The sequence below is a fragment of the Eurosta solidaginis genome, chromosome 4 (genome assembly GCF_040869045.1).
Source record: "Eurosta solidaginis isolate ZX-2024a chromosome 4, ASM4086904v1, whole genome shotgun sequence".
In the NCBI taxonomy this organism is placed as follows: domain Eukaryota; kingdom Metazoa; phylum Arthropoda; class Insecta; order Diptera; family Tephritidae; genus Eurosta; species Eurosta solidaginis.
Genome location: NC_090322.1, coordinates 149,608,838 through 149,632,981, shown reverse-complemented (window position 1 = coordinate 149,632,981; position 24,144 = coordinate 149,608,838). Strand labels below are relative to the sequence as shown.

Here is a 24,144-nt window from a genome sequence, read left to right as displayed (position 1 = left end):
TTACCTTTAATTCTCGCTCCCCCTTTTCCTTATCTTTTTATTCACTCCTCCCTCTGGCTTTCTCTTTCTCTGGGTCTCTCTCGCTGTCCGTCTTTTCCCTCACTCCGTTTGTGCTCCATCTATCCCTATCTATCTATCCTCGTCTAGCTCTATATCTTTATCACTCTCTCTCCTTCGCTCAATTCTCTTCTCTAGTTCTTTTTATTCTTTCCCGCTTTTTATTCACAGTCCCAGTTACAGTCCCAACCGAAGTCCAAGGTCCAGTCCCAGTCCCGGTCCTAGTCGATCCCCGGTCCATTTCTCGGGGTAAAAATTGTCGCGTCTAGGCAAAGTACTACCTAAATACCAATTTTCAGACAAATCGAACAATGAATAGAATTTGTAAGAATACATCCAATGGTCCACTTCTCGGAAAAAAAGCTCCATAAATACTAATCTAGGCAATATACCAAATATAAGGCAAATCGAGCCGCGAAGATATCCTGTAAATTTAAATAAAATCTCCGGAATGGTTTCGGAGTCCATAAGCTGCTTTACAAACATACATCTTTCATTATGTACATACGTGTACACATGTATATATAAGATTAGTCATGTGTAAACCTGGCCTAAGCTGTTGCTTTACAAGTCGATATTTTTTAATAGTGTTTTTATTTCAAATTTAGTACATAAATACATTTTACACAAAATATATATCAGTATTTCTTTTCAAATTAATATAGGTATTTCCATGGTGGCATAGCACAAAGCCATGTATGCCTATTACTACGTACTTTCGAATAATTTTTGTATAGAGATTCCAATAATTTACACTTGCTACATTTGTATTTATTGAGTTTTAACAGATCCATTCAAAATGATGTTAAGAAAATATTGTACCACCATGGAAATGCCCAAATGTATATTGCATTAAAATTTATGCAATGGACGAGTATTCTTTTGTATAAAAAGGGTATTGAAAGTATTTCTTACACTTAATTATAACTTAATTGGACACAGAACAAAAATAGTTTTTTTGTTGTTAATAAGTAATTATTTGGTTTGAATTTATTTTCTTTTTTTTTGCACAATATTCGACACAAATCTACAAAATTTGCTTGTAGTAAATTGGTAAGTTAAAAATGCTTTGTAAACACATCTGTACCTTCTTAAAACTACATATGAGGGCATGTGAGTAAATATATATGTAAATCTAAGATTTAATTTAACTTAATGTATCATAATAAAAAAAATCTTGTTTTCTCCAGACAAGAACACCTTTTATGTAAATATGCAGATACGCTTGCGCGTAGCCTTCGCTTAGATACCGCGATATGATCGGTGAGCCAAGAATGCGCTTATGCAATATAGAATCGTGTTCACAAGACCCATAATTGAGGCTGCCATATAAGCTTCATATTGTCTATCTCTGAAATAGCGTCTATCCTTTAGTTCAAGAAGAAGAATCACGGAAGCGACGAGCAGTAATATGGCGGCTATGCTATGATAGATAAGTTCCTGTAAGAGTAATGTTTTTTTTTATTATATTAGCCATTATTTTTATTAATTTTTTTACTTACATAAATTGTCTTAGAGATAATGCCACCAGTACTCAGAGAAGTTAGACAGGCCAACAATAGGCAAAATGTCCCAATCATGAAAGTAGTGGACATAAGGAACAAAAGGATTTCTGCTGAAGTGCCACTTCGGTTGAAGTAGTGGCTGAAAATGCCAACTATGGCAATACCAATGAGCTGTAAAATAAATTAAAAGTAATATATTGTGGCGAATGTTGACATCACTAGGTTGTTATTAAATAATCACGCAACAACAAAAACATTAAAGCGAGCCACACTGATATATATGAACACATAAATCATCATTTATACACATACATAGAAGGCGACGAAGAGATATCTCACACGCACCCATGTAGTCATCAGACGAAGTAGTTACTCTCGCATACACACGCATATGACTATGAGAAATGCATAAACTAATACATGTACATATATCGCTGGTAACCAAGCATGAGATTCTAGAAGGTGAAACGTCTAGACCTTTGGAGAATTATACAGAGAGTATAAAAGCAGCGCAAGCTGAGGAATCACGAATAAGTTTGATTTAAACACGCTATCAGTTGCGAAGTGAAGTATAATTGTACTACCCCCAAAGTAATCTATCAAAGACCATTTTGCAATACAGGATATTGAAGTGATTTATTCAACAGTTTAGCGATTCGAACGTTAGCAGAAGGTTTCAAATAAGAGGAGTTACCCAAAATTAGTTACATCATGTATGTAGTTATTTACCAAAGTTACTGAAAGATAGTGCCGACCTTTTCTGAAATTTGAGGAGTCCCTCGCCTTTTTTATTTGTCCGATTAACGAACTAGATTGATGAGGAGTGTGATGACTAGTAACTAGGACCTACCTAATTATTTTCTAGCTTTTAGTATTATTATTCCTTCATGTAAGTATTATTTTCAATAGAACCGTTTAACTTAAATTTGTTTTTGAATTATTTTTTTTCATGTCGCTTTCTGTTCATTCATACACATAATACATACTATGTGTTCCAAATATGAGCCATACCGGGACCCCGAATAGAATTTTTTGACTATCTCGATCCTTGCGCCACCTGGCGTAAATTTTTTTTTCATATGTCGCTTTCTATTCATGTATATAATAGCCGTGTTTTTTTTTTTAAGGGCCAATTAAACTTCCTTAACCCAAACGCCATAGTCATAACCATATTTTTACTTATCCGTATCAAATTGACATCAGTTATTGGTGCTTTAACCTAAAAATCGTGAAAAATTCATAAAAATGAAGAAAACGCAAAAAATTACAAACACATACCACAAAAAATAATTCTCTTAGTCAAAACGTATCCAAAATAAATTCTCCAACTCAAATGTTTTTAGGTTATGGATATGGCGAAAAACCAAAAACCAATTGGTTGTCTATGATATGGTTATGGCTTTAGCGTTATGGTATGGCACCATAAATCGATTACATTGATTTCCATAATGTTGGTTCGATCAGCTGTTTTATCTGGTTATGGATAAGTGAACATTAATTGGCCCTTTACACGTATATACGTCTACGTTTCCTGGTAAAAAACGCTTATCCTCACTTAGATAATGCTTAGGAGATCCATCTAGCGGCAACTAGCTACAGAACTTGTTGTACTGAAAAGCGGAGACACAAACCTCCGCTGGCCATACTTTATATCCTATAGCTGAAACGGTTGCGGTGAATAGTGGGCACACACCATTTGTAGAGGTAATGCATTGAGGTGAAACGTAGACACATATTTCAGTTGCATCTGAGTATAAAGCGTATTGAAATTTAGGAGTACTAATGTTCTGCGCAGAATTTCAGAAGAGTAGATAAAGTTTAACGCTTAGCAGTCCATATAAAGTTTAAGCGTAAACGTATATATATTTAAAAAAAAACACAGCTAATATGTGTTCCAAATGTGAGCCAAAGCGGAACTCAAATATGATTTTTTACTATCTCGATCCTTGCGCCACCTGGCGGCGATTTTTTTCATATGTCGCTTTCTGTTCATGTATGTAATATGTATTCAAAACATGAGCCAAATCGGACCACAAATACGTTTTTTTGAAATATTTCGATACATGCGCCACCTATCGGAGTTTTTTCTCATTGTAATCGGGTTCTGAACTATATTCCAAGTTTCAAGCTTGTAGCTTATCGGGAAGTTGCACTCGCTACACATAGTCAAGCTAAATAAAACCGATTAAAAATGCGAAGACCAAATCCACCCTATCACGGCTACTGTTTTGAAACCTCCAGGTAAATTCGCGGGTTTTCTATCCGAATTATTTTTCTATAACATGTAGTATGTCTAGTATCCCTGTCAAAATATTATGGAAAATATGAAGAATTAGGAACAAGTATCAACAAACCTAGTCGTAATTTTTAAGTCGATTAAATTGAAGATGAATTACTTGAGCCTTTCGTACTTGATTTTTTGTCACTTCGGTTTTGTGAAGTAAACAAACGGAGGCTTCGAAGCGAAAAGGCATGTACCGATTAACTCCTCCAGAACGCCATTTTTAATTTCAGCGAAGTGAAGGACGATTTTTCAGCTAAAGTAAACAAAAGCGATGATACTAATTTCCATCTTATTGGCTACTTGATAATCAAAATTTCTTACGTATTATACTTACACAAGATGATATAAGGTTGCGCTAAGCACAGCAAGTGTTCCGCACCCGCCCGTTCTATTTTCTAAACAAATAAGATACTAAAACTAGCTCCGAAAAGCTACACTCTCTCCAAACATCAAAAGCTTAGATAATAGGAAGAAGATAGCCTTTTACAGTATCTAGATCGAAGTTCTGTTATGTACCCTAGTCTTCGAAACTCATATCAGATACCAAAAGACATTCGATGATATATTTTTTTAACTTCCGGATAACTTTTTTGTAGGACCTGGTACTTTTTTGGACGGCCATAACCGTTTAAAGCGTAAATTAAGTAAGTAAGTAAGGACCTGGCGCCATTCTTAGTGAAATGATTACCAGCGAATGTGGCGAATATTAGCAGTTCGAAACGTCACTATGCTGCTACCAAATAAATGCACAAGAGTAAGGCAAGCAGCCACACATATGTACATGTAAACATCAAAGGAAATAGCCACACATCCGCGTAAACAGCGAAGCTAACAGCAAATAAAATATTTCACATCCATATGTACATGTAGGCAGCAGCAAGAGCAGAAATTACTCACGCATACACACGCATATAACTAAAAGGCAAACGTGAGTATCAAATGCGTAAAGGAGAAATAAATAAGCAGCTAGTCGCGAAAAGTCTAGACCTTAGGAGAAATATGCGAACGAGTCATCAGGGAGTATAAAAGCTGAGGAATAATGAATCAGTTTGATTTTAACACGCTATTAGTGAAATACGCAAGTATTGTAATTGTGAAGTATTACTACTACAGTAGAGTTGTAAATAAAGGACATATTGCTTGATTGATATTTGAGTTATTTATTCGAAAGTTCAGAGATTCGAACGATAGCAGAAAATGCAAAATAATCAGAATTTTATAAAATTCGTTACAACACTAATAGCTCGGTAAAAGGTTCCAGGCGTGGTGAAAAGGATTGGTTTCAGTATTGGTTTTATAACTACAAAATAAACACCGACTTAAACAAAATTTTAAAATGAGTTTTATATTTTGTTATTTCAATAATACTAAGAAATAGTTTTGACACTTACCAACTGAAAGAATTTCAGAAGTCCTGGCATTGTTTTCAGATAACCAGTGTTAAGCACAATATACGATGTATTTGTGGTGCTGGTGGTAGTTCTGGTGATTGTCACTGAGTGAGACATTTTTAAAGTGGTTTTTTAAATTCCTCAAAAGACCGAAAGAAAATGTCGATCTAATACTGAAAATAAAAAGAAGAAAAAGTGATATTAGTTAGTACTGTCATTTTTTAAATAATTTAAATTCTAAAATATGTAACTAAAATTATATGTGATATTCACGTAAACCTGGTTATTAGATTATCTGGTTATGTAGCCAAATTTTATACAAAGTTCACATAAACTAAATACTGAAAATAAATAACTTTTAAGAGGACAATTGCATCATCACGCTGCATTATTACTAGAGTTCAACAGAATATTCGGTTCGGGTTCGGTTTCCGAACAGTTCGGCCTTATAATTCGAATGCGGGTTCGGTTCGGAATCGCTTACAAAATTGGGCAAACATCCGAACTTTTGTAAAAATTCATAGTTTTAGCGGCCGTATAAACCTTAAAATTCACAAGAGAAAACGGACCTTAACTTAAAATTTTGTAAAGTTCATTATAAAAGGTCGGGTTCGGTTCGGACTCGCCCGAACCTCAAAAAAAAAGCCAAATATCTGGTTTGGTTTAGTTATTACTATCGTTATTATTATTATTTGATTTAAAATGAAATCTTATACAAGGTCATACAACTGTTAAAAACTGTTCTTAACATTCTCCATAGGAAATAGCTATTCGTCCGAAATATTTGGAAATTTTTATATTGAGTTTTCCGGTCATGTATGGACAGTAAAGCGTATCATGATATATCTATGAGGCAAAATAAAAACAAATTCAAAATGTGTGAATTCGAAAAACTTCGATGATTCCTTACTTACTTGATCCTCGCGTTCCAATGAACAGTGATCCAGATACCGATAAAACACGCAAATGCAACAACAAATTGATTCATATGGTTAACATTGTTTTTGCATTTGCATGTTAAGTTTCTATCCGTATCTGGATCACGCTTTATTGGAACGTCACGTACATATATGCGCGTTGCCTTAATGGCGATAAATAGTGGAGGTGGCGCCGCCCTCCAAAGAAGAAAATTTACAAATGTTTAAAGCGTAAATCAAAAGCCGTGAAATTGGCACTGAGGCTGGCCTGGCTATTATATACATATGGCGTATTCCATCCCATTTCGACCAATTTTGAACCCGACCCCTTTAGAATTGGCTGAAAGTTTTTCTTCTTTTTCTAGCTTACGAAAGACGTTTTTCAGAAGTTTTTCAAATTTTTTCATCCAACTCAAAAAAAGTTATGAATTTTTAAAAAAACACCGTTTTTGTTTTCAAAATGCTATAACTTTTTCAAAAATTGACCGTTTGGGATCTTTTTTTTTAAATTTGTTTTTAAATGTACTTTTCGGAAAAAATTCCAAAAAATTTTTTAAGTTTTTTTGTAATTTTTCAGTTTTTCGAGATTTTTCGAATTTCGCCCTTTTTTTTTATTTCTCAAAAAAAACTTCAATCAATTCTGCAATCCCGGAGAGGGCCGAGAATTTTTTTTTTTTTTATTTAATTGAAAAAAAAAGCTTTAAAATTTTTTTTGTATTTTTTCCGAAAAGTACATTTAAAACATATTTAAAAAAAAAAAATTATCCCAAACGGTCAATTTTTGAAAAAGTTATAGCATTTTGAAAAAGCACCGTTTTTTTCAAAATATTTAAAACTTATTTTGAGTTGGAAAACAGTGTTTTTTTTTAAATGCTATAACTTTTTCAAAAATTGACCGTTTGGGATCCATTTTTTTTTAAATATGTTTTTAAATGTAATTTTCGGAAAAAATACAAAAAAAATTTTAAAGTTTTTTTCCAATTAAATAAAAAAAAAAAAAAAAAAAAATTCTCGGCCCACTCCGGGATTAGCGGGGATGATTGCAGAATTGATTGAGGTTTTTTATGAGAAAAAAAGGGCGAAATTCGAAAAATCTCGAAAAACTGAAAAATTACAAAAAAAAAAACTTTAAAAATTTTTTTTGAATTTTTTCCGAAAAGTACATTTAAAAACAAATTTAAAAAAAAGATCCCAAACGGTAAATCTTTGAAAAAGTTATAGCATTTTGAAAACAAAAACGGTGTTTTTTAAAAATTCATAACTTTTTTTAAGTTGGATGAAAAATTTGAAAAACTTCTGAAAAACGTCTTTCGTAAGCTAGAAAAAGAAGAAAACTTTCAGCCAATTCTAAAGGGGTCGGGTTCAAAATTGGTCGAAATGGGATGGGATACCCCATATACACTAGAGGTTTACGCCGACCACTTTATCGGCGGCGGCGGCGTAGGCTCTATTATATATCGGTGGCGGCGGCGTGAGCGGCGCGCCGGCGTACGCCGGTGTTCTTACTTTAAAAAGCTTGATTTTTCTATTTAAAAATATAATATTTAGGAAAGGTTTTGTTTCTATGTATTTAAGGAAAACAACGTGTTGGCCATTTCGGAAAGATCCGGGGTTTTTGCCTCAAGATCTCGCAGACCGTTCAAAAATTTTCAGGAGTAGCTCCTTGCGGAGGGATTGTCCCTCGTTCACTTACTCCAGAGGGGCTTCGAACCTAACCCCGGTCTTTGGAATTGGTACTGCTGCGTCTGCTGAAAGGAAATAGAGATACATAAAATAGTCACACTGTATATCTCGTGTAAAGCGTAGTTTCACCTAGGGTTAAAACCTAATAATCATCGCGAACACAATTTCTTTAAATCATTTGTGGCTCCTTGGCGGTCACGCACAAAGGCAACTTACGGTTGCTATTAATGATCTATAAATACTCATGACTCTCGTGGCACAGGGCGCCTCCAGTTTTTTCTGCTGTTTTTAAGAGCTACAATTCCCGATGTGCGAACAATAGCAATCCCGGCGACCAGTCGCTACCACGCCTCCTGACCCTCACACCATATGCCAGCACAGAAGCTATAGGACTGCGACTTCGACCTCATACCTTCGTCGACGTCACTTTCCTAGAAGCTTTAGGCGTAGACTTTCCAACGGATGCCTTTGTCGAGCTATGCTTCCGAGCTATACCAGAGAAGCACCTTGAAACGTTAGGGAGTGACTATTCGGCCTAGGATGCCGCCCTCGAAATGATAGGCAGTATAAGTGGATGTCATTGCGTAACTCATGGGTGAAAATCGTATAATCCTCGGCGCATCTACATAATCAAATTTTTACCAGGAACCTGGATAAAATTTTTAAAATGTGGACCAAAGTTTGCAGACGTTTGTCTTCACAATATTGATTTCAATAGTCTTCGTTAAACCAAAACCGATATTTTAGAATGAAAGTCGACCGATTTTAAGTTGAAAGATGTTAACTGTGGTTTTCCGGCCTTATGATATAAGAGCTCTTTATGGATTACCGCGTAGATTCAGTTTTCAGACTAGTTCGACTGTCCGCTACGTTAGGGTAGTAGCACACACGGTCATTAGTTCGACTGTCTTGGGAAAGCTTTTATACTTCACCACTTTGAGTGTTCTTGCGAAGGACAAAGCCACACCTGGTAAATATATGTATCTACGTTTTCACATTTGTAAAAGGAGCCGTAACGTGTAGGTGATATTTAAACTTGGTTGATAGGATACAATCAATGTGATTCACTCCAAGGCACTAGTTTTGGATATGGCCGCCAACTTTAGGAAATGTCAAACCGGGCGGTTTGGGTGTTGAAGCATGAAGTGTGAAAATCAAAATTAACATTTCAGACGCTATTGTATAGTTTCGCAAATAAACAACACATGTTTGAATGTAAGCCAAAGTGATTTTTCAAACCCTTCTCATACGTACATATATCCTCAACTTAAGTATGAGGTAAGAATCAGGATTAAAGATAAATGATTTTGCATAACTAATTTCGCTTATTCTTTCAACCAATTGCAATATATATATATTTTTTTAATCGGCACCTTTTTTGGGTAATTTGCTTTTTTTTAAAAACTTGAGGGTCATTTTATTTGAATTCATTGTTCAATATTAATTTTTGAAAAAATAAAATTAAAAATGCAAAGTGGGCATATAAATTTATTATTAAACTTTCCTTTTAGTGTTTTGTTTTAATAACTTGGTAAATTGGGTGATGCAAAGTCCGTGTTAAGCTGATATCGAAAACGCCTGTTTTTTAAATAACTTTTGAATAGTTAGAAAGAGTTAAATTTCGCAATTAGTTTCTTATAACTGGCAGTGATGCGCATCCGTTGATACCATTTTCGACCATATCCGACCAATTTTCGACATGAAAAATACATGGCCTAGACAGTCTTAAACGAGAAAATATAGTATCGCGCCGGACGCCGCCGCCGCCGCGCCGATATTTTTGACATTCGGCGGCGGCGTGCGAAAAACAACCAAAATCGGCGGCGGCGGCGGCGGCGTTTATCGGCGGCGTATATGTCTAATATACACCTTCTGAAAACTAACGGAATCCATTGGAGACCATGGCCACTTAAAAAAAATCGATATGAAAATTTCGAAAAATGGAAAATTGCTATAATTCATTACCAAAGACCGGTTAAAGTGATGAAACTTGATAGGAGGGTCGATTTTACAGCAGCAAATAGAAATTTGGAAAATGGGCGTAGCCGCCTATATTAAAAAGAAGCAAACCGTAAATCAAACGCCATTTAAGATATCATCTTGAAATTTGGTATGGTTTTTGATCTTGCTATTATATAAACGCTTTATGAAAACTAACAAAATCGGTTGACGACTACGCTCACTTGAAAAAAGGAAAATATTTTTTTCAAATTCTAATGGTAGCAAAAAATTTTACATCTATGCGGTATTGGACCCGCTCTTATCGTATTGTGGTGAATCTTCACATCACTAAATAAATGCACAACAACAAAAACATTAAAACAACATTAAAACATTAAAACATTAATCATCATTTACCAAATACATACAAGGCAACGAAGAGATAACTCACACACAGATGTAATCATCAGCCGAAGTAGTACTCACACCTACACACACGCATATGGCTATGCGAGAGACTATAAACTACAAATATACATATATGGATGGTAACCAAGCATGAATTTCGAGAAGTTACTTGACCTTAGGAGAAATGGGTGGACGAGACAACAGAGAGTATAAAAGCAACGAAAGCTGAGTAGTCAGTACTCAGTTTGATTTAAACACGCTATTGGTTGTGAAGTATAAGTGTTATTGTGAAGTACTTTCAAAGTAGTCTAATAAAGACCATTTTGCATTATTGAATATTGGAGTTATTGATTCAACAGTTTAGTGATTCGAAGGTTAGCAGAAGTTTTCAAGTCACGGCTCTATCAATTTTAATTAAAATTAGAACGTCTTTCACCTCTAGTCACCTAAATTAAAAATAATATAAGCTGAGGATAGCCTCGAACAGAAATTGGCAGCTCTTAAATTAATTATTGTTTTGCAAAAAAATCCAAATATTAACAACTGTGACCTACACTTGTCTTTTTTGACAGAGGCGTGAAATTATTACTTTATGGGCCCATTGAAAATGCAATAGTGTATTATATTATTATATAATTGTTCATAAGAGCATCCGCATTTACATTTGACATTTATTAATCGATATCGCGCCATCGATTTTTCGATAGGATTTGGGCTCAGGAAAAAAAGTTCCACTACGCATACCCCAAAAAATGATTTTCGAGCCAGCGAAATTTCTTTTTCTTGACTTTTTTCGACTTTGATTTTTAAGGTTTTTTTCATGACCTACAAAAAAAATTTTCATTTGATTGTAAAATTTTCATGTATACCCTGTCCGACCCAAAGATGTCCACTAAAAAAAAATTATTTTTTTTTTTAAACTGTTATCGCCAACGTTTTTAGCGGACATTTCTGGGTCGGACCGCGTATACATATGAAAAATTTTTTAGTAGGTAAAAAACCTTAAAAATCAAAGTCGAACAAATTCAAAAAATGAAATTTCGCAGGCTCGAAAATTATTTTTTTGGGTATGCGTAGTGGAACTTTTTCTCCCTAAGCCCAAATCCTTTCGAAAAATCGATGGCGCGATATCGGTTAACTTTCGTCCATAGAAATCGACCCACCCTAATATGTATGCATACCGCGCCCACGAAATCAGAAAAAAAAAACAATCATCTAATTTTTGTGAAAATTAGAAAAATACATGCATGTGTACATATATACATATTTAATTAGTTTTGAAAAATTCTTACATACATATGTACATTCTACCTAACGGTTACGGACAAATGTGACGTCAATCGAAACTGTGACATGAAGCATATGTTTGATAGTAAATATTCTTTTCATGAACATATAAAAATACATATAAACATGTGAGTGCATTAGGTAGTAACAAAAAAGCTGGCATTATATCGCCCCTCCTAACAACTTTCGGATACACAAAATAGCATTTCTTTTCCCTACCACTAGACATTTGGTGATATCAAGCAAACAAATTTGCAAAAATATGTGGTAGTGAAAACATATTTCAATTTCTGTGAAGTGATAAAATGAACAAAATTTTTGTAAAATTATTATTATAATTTTATTTTATTTTCATTTTATCAGTTCACAGAACGCGAATTGCCATCAGGAGATGCAAACAATTGAATTTTCATTTTCAAAGTGTAGGCAGCGGCGACGTCATCGGTATCTTCCTTTTTATTTATTGTTCTGTCTCTTTTACAAAATAGAGACAAAACAATAAATAAAAAGGAAGATACCGATGACGTCGCCGCTGCCTACACTTTATGTCTATAGTCAAATTTATTAGTTTAGTATGACAAGGATACCACTAAAGAATGGTACAAATATTTTTTAGAATAATTTAATATTTAAAACAATATAAATATGTAAGTGTGATAAATGTTTTATTAGGGTGTTACGTGTTTATTTGTGATTTGTGATATTTATCATGTATTCATATGTATATAAAAATGTGATGTAATATTAGTTTTCATTTCGGTTTTTAACAATTTGCTTTAATGTTTTTTGTTGTTTTTCCTAAATAAACAGATATCCCCCTGAAGAAGCTAGAGAGACTAGCGAAACGTCGGGTAGAAAGATGAAATAAAGTTTTTATTTTGCATCTAAAATACATTGGTCAAAAAAGCCTAACCAAAATTTAATTTATTTTAATTTTATTATATTAAATGCGATTTTATTTTATTTCGTTTATTTTCATTTTATTTTATTTTCTTATTTTATTGTTTTGTTTAATTTTATTTTATTAACATTTTTTCATTTTATTCTATTTTTTTATTTTATTTTGTTTTAAATAATTTAGCTTTATTTTATTTTATTTTATTAAATTTTATTTTATTTTATGTTACTCTATTTTTATACTCAGTTGAGCAGAGCTCACAGAGTATATTAAGTTTGATTGGATAACGGTTGGTTGTACATATATAAAGGAATCGAGATAGATATAGACTTCCATATATCAAAATAATCAGGATCGAAAAAAAATTTGATTGAGCCATGTCCGTCCGTCCGTCCGTCCGTTTACACGATAACTTGAGTAAATTTTGAGGTATCTTGATGAAATTTGGTATGTAGGTTTCTGAGCACTCATCTCAGATCACTATTTAAAATGAACGATATCGGACTATAACCACGCCCACTTTTGCGATATCGAAAATTTCGAAAAACAGAAAAAGTGCGATAATTCCTTACAAAAGACAGCTAAAGCGACGAAACTTGGTAGATGAATTGAACTTATGACGCAGAATAGAAACTTAGTAAAATTTTGGACAATGGGCGTGGCACCGCCCACTTTTAAAAGAAGGTAATTTAGAAGTTTTGCAAGCTGTAATTTGGCAGTCGTTGAAGATATCATGATGAAATTTGGCAGGAACGTTACCCTTATTACTATATGTCTGGTTAATAAAAATAAGCAAAATCGGAGAAGGACCACGCCCACTTTTAAAAAAAAATTTTTTAAAGTAAAATTTTAACAAAAAATTTAATATCTTTACAGTATATAAGTAAATTATGTTAACATTCAACTCCAGTAATGATATGGTGCAACAAAATACAAAAATAAAAGAAAATTTCATAATGGGCGTGGCTCCGCCCTTTTTCATTTAATTTGTCTAGGATACTTTTAACGCCATAAGTCGAACAAAAATTAACCAATCCTTTTGAAATTTGGTAGGGGCATAGATTTTATTACGTTAACTGTTTTCTGTGAAAATGGGCGAAATCGGTTGATGCCACGCCCAGTTTTTATACACAGTCGTCCGTCTGTCCTTCCGCATGGCCGTTAACACGATAACTTGAGCAAAAATCAACATATCTTTAATGAACTTAGTTCACGAGCTTACTTGAACCCACTTTATCTTGGTATGAAAAATGAACGAAATTCGACTATGACCACGCACACTTTTTCGATATCGAAAATTACGAAAAATGAAAAAATGCCATAATTCTATACCAAATACAAAAAAAGGGATGAAACATGGTAAGTTAATTGGATTGTTTTATTGACGCGAAATATAACTTTAGAAAAAAACTTTATAAAATGGTTGTGACACCTACCATATTAAGTAGAAGAAATGAAAAAGTTCTGCAGGGCGAAATAAAAAACCCTTAAAATCTTGGCAGGTATTAGATATATAAATAAATTAGCGGTATCCAACAGATGATGTTCTGGGTCACCCTGGTCCACATTTTGGTCGATATCTGGAAAACGCCTTCACGCCACTCCCTTTTAAAACTTTCATTAATACCTTTAATTTGATACCCATATCTTACAAACTCATTCTAGAGTCACCTCTGGTCCACCTTTATGGCGATGTCTCGAAAAGGCGAATACCTATAGAACGAAGACCCACTCCCTTTTAAAAATACTCAATAACACCTTTCATTTGATACCCATATCGTACAAACAAAGTCTAGAGTCACCCCTGGTCCACCTTTATTGCGATACCTCGAAAAGGCGTCCACCTATAGAACTAAGGCCCACTCCCTTTTAAAATACTCATTAACCCCTTTCGTTTGATACCCATATTACACAAACGAATTCTAGAGTCACCCCTGGCCCACCTTTATGGCGATATCTCGAAACGGCGTCCACCTATGGAACTAATGATTACTCCCTTTTAAAATACTCATTAACACCTTTCTTTTGATACCCATATTGTACAAACAAATTCTAGGGTCACCCCTGGTCCACCTTTATGGCGATATCTCGAAACGGCGTCCACCTATGGAACTAAGGATTACTCCCTTTTAAAATACTCATTAACACCTTTCTTTTGATACCCATATTGTACAAACAAATTCTAGGGTCACCCCTGGTCCACCTTTGTGGCGATATCTCGAAACGGCGTCCACCTATGGAACTAAGGATTACTCCCTTTTAAAATACTCATTAACACCTTTCTTTTGATACCCATATTGTACAAACAAATTCTAGGGTCACCCCTGGTCCACCTTTATGGCGATATCTCGAAAATGCGACCACCTATACAACAACTACCACTCCCTTTTAAAACCCTCATTAATACCTTTAATTTGATACCCATATCGTTCAAACACATTCTAGAGTCACCCCTGGTCCACCTTTATGGCGATATTTCGAAACGGCGTCCACCTATAGAACTAAGGCCCACTCCCTTTTAAAATACTCATTAACACCTTTCGTTTGATGCCCATATTGTACAAACAAATTCTAGGGTCACTCCTAGTCCACCTTTATGGCGATATCTCGAAACGGCGTCCACCTATAGAACTAAGGCCCACTCCCTTTTAAAATACTCATTAACACCTTTCTTTTGATACCCATATTGTACAAACAAATTCTAGGGTCACCCCTGGTCCACCTTTGTGGCGATATCTCGAAACGGCGTCCACCTATGGAACTAAGGATTACTCCCTTTTAAAATACTCATTAACACCTTTCATTAGATACCCATATCGTACAAACGCATTCTAGAGTCAACCCTGATCCACCTTTATGGCTATATCCCTAAATGGCGTCCACCTATAGAACTATGGCCCACTCCCTCATAAAATACCCTTTAATGCCTTTCATTTGATACACATTCCAGGGATTCCCTCGGTTCATTTTCCTACATGGTTATTTTCCCTTATGTTGTCACCATAGCTCTCAACTGAGTATGTAATGTTCGGTTACAACCGAACTTAACCTTCCTTACTTGTTTATTTTGTTTTATTTTATTTTATAAATTTTTTTTCACTTTATTTTCGCCTGCGCTTGCCAGACTAAGACTCCAGCTATTGGGAGTGACACAGCTATCAGATCTAGAGCCAGCAAGTGGCTTAAGTCCTAGGAAGCTTCTAGTATTTGCAGAGAGGACGGAGTTATTTTATAACATAGGTCCTGGTTTTTGATAGGGTTTTTCAGTTTAGTCGTTAAAACAAACTTCTGGTAGCAATACGGACTCATTTAGTTTATGTGAGGTCCTCATGAACCGGCCAGTTCAACCTAACTTAACCTTCACTTTATTTTATGTTATTTAATTGAATTATATTTCATTTTATTATATTTTATTTTATTTTTATTTTATTTTTATTTTTTGGTTTTATTTTATTTTTTGAATATATTTTATATTTCACTTTATTTTATTTTATTTTATCTTATTTTATTTTATTTTATTTTATTTTATTTTGTTTTATTTCATGTTGTTTCAATTTCTTTTAATATTTTTTTATACTCAGCGTGCTTTGCACACAGAGTATATTAACTTTGATTGGATAACGGTTGGTTGTACAGGTATAAAGGAATCGAGATAGATATAGACTTCCATATATCAAAATCATCAGTATAGAAAAAAAATTTGACTGAGCCATGTCCGTCCGCCTGTCCGTTAACACGATAACTTAAGTAAATATTGAGATATCTACACCAAATTTGGTACACGAGCTTATCTGGGCCCAAAATAGATTGGTATTGAAAATGAGCGAAATCGGATGATAACCACGCCCACTTTTTATATATATAACATTTTTATTTATACAATAGTCAATAGGGCGAGTCGATTTAAAAAGCGCTCATTGCTCTGTGAAAATCGTATTCTAGGGATCAAAATAAGAAACTTTGCCGAAGGAACCATACCTCTAAAACGAATTCTGATGTCCCCCAATTTGGGTCGAACTTTTGGGTAGGGGCAAATTTTGAAAAATCCCACTTTGACCCATTTATAGTGCTCCAATCGAGTCCAAATGTATGACCGACCCCCACTAACTTTGGAGGCCCGACCCACCGATGCCAGTGGCACACCCCTGGAACCCCCCTGGGGGTTCACCATACAAACATTTACAAAAATCGCCGGTTTTGCACTTTACATGGAAAATCAGCGAAATGCCTATGTTTTTTTCTTTTTGGAGTTTATTTTTCTCTTTAGAAATTTATTTAGTCAGAACATATGTAAATGAAAAAATGAATTTAACTTAGTATATGACTCATTGGGTTTTCGATAGTTGTTGATGTAGTTGCTTCATCTTGCGGTGTAGAGGATGGTGGTTTCATTGTAAACTTTTTGATTTGGAATGGTCACTTCACTTATTATTTTTTTTGAAATATTTTTTTATCTGAAATTAGCACTTCACACTTTGAGTTCTTCACAACGACTTAATGCATTCACAAAAACTGTTGCGTTATATATAGTCTACGAGACGAGGTAATAAGAATGAAATGGTAATTTCAATTCTACCTGCTGTGTATTGTGGTGGCTTAAAAAAAACAACACAAGCAATTTTACGATCTGCAATTGTGTCACAGTGATACCTTCATTTTTTAAAACGGTTGAATAACAAACCCACACAACTATGTTTACGACATGCAAATGCATCACAGTGATGTCTTGGTTTTAAAAGGGTTGTAAAAACGCTAATTTCTAATAATTTTTTTAATTTCTTTTCTATTACTAAGTTAAATTGATTTTTATACCTTTCATGAAAATGAAATGGTATATTAATTTCGTCACGAAACCGAAAATTGTAAGTCCTTAACGGAAAATAGATAGACCCACCATTAAGTATACCGAAATAATCAGGTTGAAGAGCTGAGTTGATTTAGCCATGTCCGTCTGTCTGTTTGTATGCAAACTAGTCCCTCAATTTTTGAGATATCTTGATAAAATTTGGTGAGCGGGTGTATTTGGGTGTCCGATTAGACATTTGTCGGAACCGACCGGATCGGACCACTATAGCATATATCCTCCATACAACCGATTTTTCAGAAAAAGAGGATTTTTGTAATATCTTACCCAATTTAACAGATTGAAGCTTCAAACTTCACCATATACTTTCGTATATTGCACATATTGTTGCCTGAAAAAATTTATGAGATCGGTCGTATATATAGTATATATCCCCCACAACCGATTGTTCAGATAAGGAACTTTTCGTAATTACTGCCCTATTTTAAGAGCTAGAGGCTTCAAATTTCAACGAATGCTTACGTATATAGCATATATTGTTGTCTGAAAAAATCATAAAGATCGGTGGTATATATAGTATATATATATAGTATATATATATATATATTTTCGCAAATTTTAGCCCCATTTTAACAGCTAGAAGCTTTAAATTTCACCGAATATTTACGTATATAGCATATATTGTTGTCTGAAAAAATCATAGAGATCGGTTGTATATATAGTATATATCTAATACAACCGATTGTTCAGATAAGAAACTTTTCGCAATTTCTACCCCATTTTAACAGCTATACGCTTCAAATTTCACCGATTGCTTACGTATATAGCATATATTGTTGTCTGAAAAAATCATAGAGATCGGTTGTATATATAGTATATATCTCATACAACCGATTGTTCAGATAAGAAACTTTTCGCAATTTCTACCCCATTTTAACAGATATAAGCTTCAAATTTCACTGATTGCTTACGTATATAGCATATATTGTTGTCTGAAAAAATCATAGAGATCGGTTGTATATATAGTATATATCTCATACAACCGATTGTTCAGATAAGAAACTTTTCGCAATTTCTACCCCATTTTAACAGATATAAGCTTCAAATTTCACTGATTGCTTACGTATATTGCACATATTGTTGCCTGAAAAAATTTATGAGATCGGTCGTATATATAGTATATATCCCCCACAACCGATTGTTCAGATAAGGAACTTTTCGTAATTACTGCCCTATTTTAAGAGCTAGAGGCTTCAAATTTCAACGAATGCTTACGTATATAGCATATATTGTTGTCTGAAAAAATCATAAAGATCGGTGGTATATATAGTATATATATATAGTATATATATATATATATTTTCGCAAATTTTAGCCCCATTTTAACAGCTAGAAGCTTTAAATTTCACCGAATATTTACGTATATAGCATATATTGTTGTCTGAAAAAATCATAGAGATCGGTTGTATATATAGTATATATCTCATACAACCGATTGTTCAGATAAGAAACTTTTCGCAATTTCTACCCCATTTTAACAGCTATACGCTTCAAATTTCACCGATTGCTTACGTATATAGCATATATTGTTGTCTGAAAAAATCATAGAGATCGGTTGTATATATAGTATATATCTCATACAACCGATTGTTCAGATAAGAAACTTTTCGCAATTTCTACCCCATTTTAACAGATATAAGTTTCAAATTTCACTGATTGCTTACGTATATAGCATATATTGTTGTCTGAAAAAATCATAGAGATCGGTTGTATATATAGTATATATCTCATACAACCGATTGTTCAGATAAGAAACTTTTCGCAATTTCTACCCCATTTTAACAGTTATAAGCTTCAAATTTCACCGATTGCTTACGTATATAGTATGTATTGTTGTGCCAAAAAATCATAGAGATCGGTGATATATATAATATATATATGATGGTATATATAGTATAAATATATAGTATATATATATTTTTTTTACGATTTGGGCCCCATTTTAACAGCTAGAAGCTTCAAATTTCACCAACTGCTTACGTGTATAGCATATATTGATGTCTGAACAAATCATTGAGATCGGTGGTATACATAGTATATATCTCATACAATCGATTGTTCAGATAAGAAACTTTACGCAATTTCTGCCCCGTTTTAACAGTTAGAAGCTTCAAATTTCACAAAATGCTTACGTATATAGCATATATTGTTGTCTGAAAAAATCATAGAGATCGGTGGTATATATATTATATACTTCATATAAACTCAATTTTGACCCCTTTTTTACGGCTAGAAGCTTCAAAATTCATCAAATTTCATCAAATAGTTACGTTTACGTCATATATTTTTGAAATACGTGATCCGTAGTCATAGTGTTTACATGCAGACCACAAAAAACGTGAAGCTTTGCATCCTCACACAGATTACCTACCTATTTTTTATTTTATATTTATCTTAAAAATCGTTTAGATATGTTCAAATTTCACCAAATGCTTACGTGTATAGCATATATTGTTGTCTGAAAAAATCATTGAGATCGGTGGTATATATAGTATATATCTCATAGAACCGATTGTTCAGTTAAGAAACTTTGCGCAATTTCTGCCGCTTTTTAACAGCTAGACGCTGTCACCATATGCTTACGTATATAGCATATATTGTTGTCTGAAAAAATCATAGAGATCGGTGGTATATATATTATATACCCCATATAAATTCTAATTTTTGCCCCCTTTTTACGGCTAGAAGCTTCAAAATTCATCAAACTTCATCAAATAGTTACGTTTAAGTCATATATTGTTGAAATACGTGATTCGTAGTCATAGCTTTTACACGCAGACCACAAAAAGCCTGAAACTTTGCATCCTCACACAAAGTACCTACCTGTTTTTTATTTTATATTTATCTTAAAAATCGTTAAGGTATGTAGATCTGTTCACTATATATTTCTTATCTTATACATCCGATTATTCGGAGATTACGAACGGGATAAGATTATTTTTCAGCCCCATTCATGAAAGGTATGAAGTCTTCGGCACAGCCGAAGACAGTCCCGTTCTTACTTGTTTCATTTACATATGTTCTGACTAAATATATTTCTAAAGAGAAAAATAAACTCCAAAAAGAAAAAGCATTGGCATCTCGCTGATTTTTTCATGTAAAGTGCAAAACCGGCGATTTATGTAAATGTTTGTATGGTGAACACCCAGGGAAGTTCCAGGGGGTGTGCCACTGGCATCGGTGGGTCGGGCCTCCAAAGTTAGTGGGGGTCGGTCATACATTTGGACTCGATTGGAGCACTCTAAATGGGTCAAAGTGGGATTTTTCAAAATTTGCCCCTACCCAAAAGTTCGACCCAAATTGGGGGACATCAGAATTCGTTTTAGAGGTATGGTTCCTTCGGCAAAGTTTCTTATTTTGATCCCTAGAATATGACTTTCACAGAGCAATAGGCGATTTTTTTGCCTCCTCACAAATCGACCCGCCCTAATAGTCAAGCTCTAGGCCAGATCAAATATATAGAAATTTAAACCACAAAATGAATGCACCTGGTCGACCTGGATTCCACGGTTCCCGAAGATGACTTCAGAATGAAGTCGAAATATCGTCAAAAATAAAAACTGACAAATATATGTTTACACATAATCATTTTGTGGTTTAAATTTCTATATATTTGATCTGGCCTACAGCTTGACTATTGTTTAAATATTAACCATGAAGGCCGAGAAAACAACAACAAAAATTATATAACATTTTGGAAAATACAAAAAACTGATTATTTAGTAATGAATACACCTAGAACGTTGAAATTTGACGTGTGGACTCTTGATAAAAATTAAAAAAAAATAAAATTTTTTAAATGGGTGCGGCACCACCCACTTGTGATAAAATCAATTTTACAAATATTATTAATCATAGATCAAAAATCGTTAAATTTATCGTAACAATATTCGGCAGAGAGGTTGCCTTTACTATAAGGAATGCTTTGAACAAAAATTAATGAAATCGGTTAAGGACCACGCCCACTTTTATATAAAAGATTTTTAAAAGGGTCGTGGACGAATAAAATAAGCTATATCTTTGCAAAAAAGAGCTTTATATCAATGGTATTTCATTTCCCAAGTGGATTTATAACAATAAATAGGAAAATTTTCAAATTTCCAAAATGGGCGTGGTACCGCCCCTTTTATGACTTAGCGATTTTCTATGTTTCGGGAGCCCCAACTTGGTTAAAAATGTACATATCGTAACAAATATGGGTACACGTTTTTTTCTTATAGCAGGAAATATTTCTAGAAAAAATTGACGAGATCGGTTAAATACCACGCCCACTTTTATATAAAAGATTTGTAAAAGGGTCGTAGACTAGAATAATAAGCTATAACTTAGCAAAAAATAATTTTGAATCAATGATATTTCACTTATCAAGTTTTATTGTAAGAGGAAATGGGGAGACATTTTTTATACTCAGTTGAGCAGAGCTCACAGAGTATATTAAGTTTGATTGGATAACGGTTGGTTGTACATATATAAAGGAATCGAGATAGATATAGACTTCCATATATCAAAATAATCAGGATCGAAAAAAAAATTGATTGAGCCATGTCCGTCCGTCCGTCCGTTAACACGATAACTTGAGTAAATTTTGAGGTATCTTGATGAAATTTGGTATGTAGGTTCCTGAGCGCTCATCTCAGATCGCTATTTAAAATGAACGATATCGGACCATAACCACGCCCACTTTTTCGATATCGAAAATTTCGAAAAACCGAAAAAGTGCGATAATTCATTACAAAAGACAGCTAAAGCGACGAAACTTAGTAGATGAGTTGAACTTATGACGCAGAATAGAAAATTAGTAAAATTTTGGACAATGGGCGTGGCACCGCCCACTTTTAAAAGAAGGCCATTTAACACTGTTGCAAGTTGTAATTTGGAAGTCGTTGAAGATATCATGATGAAATTTGGCAGGAACGTTACTCCTATTACTATATGTACGCTTAATAAAAATTAGAAAAATCGGAGGACTACGCCCACTTTTAAAAAAAATTTTTTTTAAAGTAAAATTTTAACAAAAAATTTTATATCTTTACAGTATATAAGTAAATTATGTCAACATTCAACTCCAGTAATGATATGGTGCAACAAAATACAAAAATAAAAGAAAATTTCAAAATGGGCGTGGCTCCGCCCTTTTTCATTTAATTTGTCTAGGATACTTTTAACGCCAAAAGTCGAACAAAAATTAACCAATCCTTTTGAAATTTGGTAGGGGCATAGATTTTATGACGTTAACTGTTTAATGTGAAAACGGGCGAAATCGGTTGATGCCACGCCCAGTTTTTATACACAGTCGTCCGCCTGTCCTTCCGCATGGCCGTTAACACGATAACTTGAGCAAAAATCGGCATATCTTTAATGAACTTAGTTCACGTGCTTACTTGAACTCACTTTATCTTGGTATGAAAAATGAACGAAATCCGACTATGACCACGCCCACTTTTTCGATATCGAAAATTATGAAAATGAAAAAATGCCATAATTCTATACCAAATACGAAAAAAGGGATGAAACATGGTAAGGTAATTGGATTGTTTTATTGACGCAAAATATAACTTTAGAAAAAACTTTATAAAATGGTTGTGACGCCTACCATATTAAGTAGAAGAAAATGAAAAAGTTCTGCAGGGCGAAATAAAAAACCCTTAAAATCTTGGCAGGTATTACATATATAAATAAATTAGCGGTATCCAACAGATGATGTTCTGGGTCACCCTGGTCCACATTTTGGTCGATATCTGGAAAACGCCTTCACACCACTCCCTTTTAAAACTCTCATTAATACCTTTAATTTGATAGCCATATCGTACAAACTCATTCTAGAGTCACCCCTGGTCCACCTTTATGGCGATATCTCGAAAAGGCGTCCACCTATAGAACTAAGCCCCACGCCCTTTTAAAATACTCATTAACACCTTTCATTTGATACCCATATCGTACAAACATATTCTAAAGTCACCCCTGGTCGACCTTTATGGCGATATCTCGAAAAGGCGAACACCTATAGAACGAAGGCCCACTCCCTTTTAAAAATACTCATTAACACCTTTCATTTGATACCCATATCGTAGAAACAAAGTCTAGAGTCACCCCTGGTCCACCTTTACTGCGATACCTCGAAAAGGCGTCCACCTATAGAACTAAGGCCATCTCCCTTTTAAAATACTCATTAACTCCTTTCGTTTGATACCCATATTGTACAAACAAATTCTAGGGTCACCCCTGCTCCACCTTTATGGCGATATATCGAAACGGCGTCCACCTATGGAACTAAGGATTATTCACTTTTAAAATACTCATTACCACCTTTCTTTTGATACCCATATTGTACAAACAAATTCTAGGGTCACCCCTGGTCCACCTTTATGGCGATATCTCGAAACGGCGTCCACCTATGGAACTAAGGATTACTCCCGTTTAAAATACTCATTAACACCTTTCATTTGATACCCATATTGTACAAACAAATTCTAGAGTCACCCCTGGCCCACCTTTATGGCGATATCTAGAAACGGCGTCCACCTATGGAACTAAGGATTACTCCCTTTTAAAATACTCATTAACACCTTTCTTTTGATACCCATATTGTACAAACAAATTCTAGGGTCACCCCTGCTCCACCTTTATGGCGATATCTCGAAACGGCGTCCACCTATGGAACTAAGGATTACACCCTTTTAAAATACTCATTAACACCTTTCTTTTGATACCCATATTGTACAATCAAATTCTATGGTCACTCCTGGTCCACCTTTATGGCGATATCTCGAAAATGCGACCACCTATACAACAACCACCACTCCCTTTTACAACCCTCATTAATACCTTTAATTTGATACCCATATCGTACAAACACATTCTAGAGTCACCCCTGGTCCACCTTTATGGCGATATCTCGAAACAGCGTCC

General features: G+C 34.3%; 1 protein-coding gene across 1 annotated transcript in view; it reads right to left on the bottom strand.

Moving 5' to 3' along the window:
• Window positions 1–632: 632 nt before the first annotated feature.
• The window catches only part of LOC137250484 (uncharacterized), a 93,275-nt gene continuing 69,763 nt past the window's right edge, over window positions 633–24,144 (bottom strand). Inside the window, exons 2-4 of the mRNA XM_067783370.1 lie at window positions 5,238–5,410; window positions 1,560–1,733; window positions 633–1,497 (exon numbers count right to left, since the gene is read on the bottom strand). Coding sequence (XP_067639471.1) covers window positions 1,300–1,497; window positions 1,560–1,733; window positions 5,238–5,354 — 489 coding nt within the window. The 5' untranslated portion in view covers window positions 5,355–5,410 and the 3' untranslated portion in view covers window positions 633–1,299. The remainder of the gene's footprint in view (window positions 1,498–1,559; window positions 1,734–5,237; window positions 5,411–24,144) is intronic.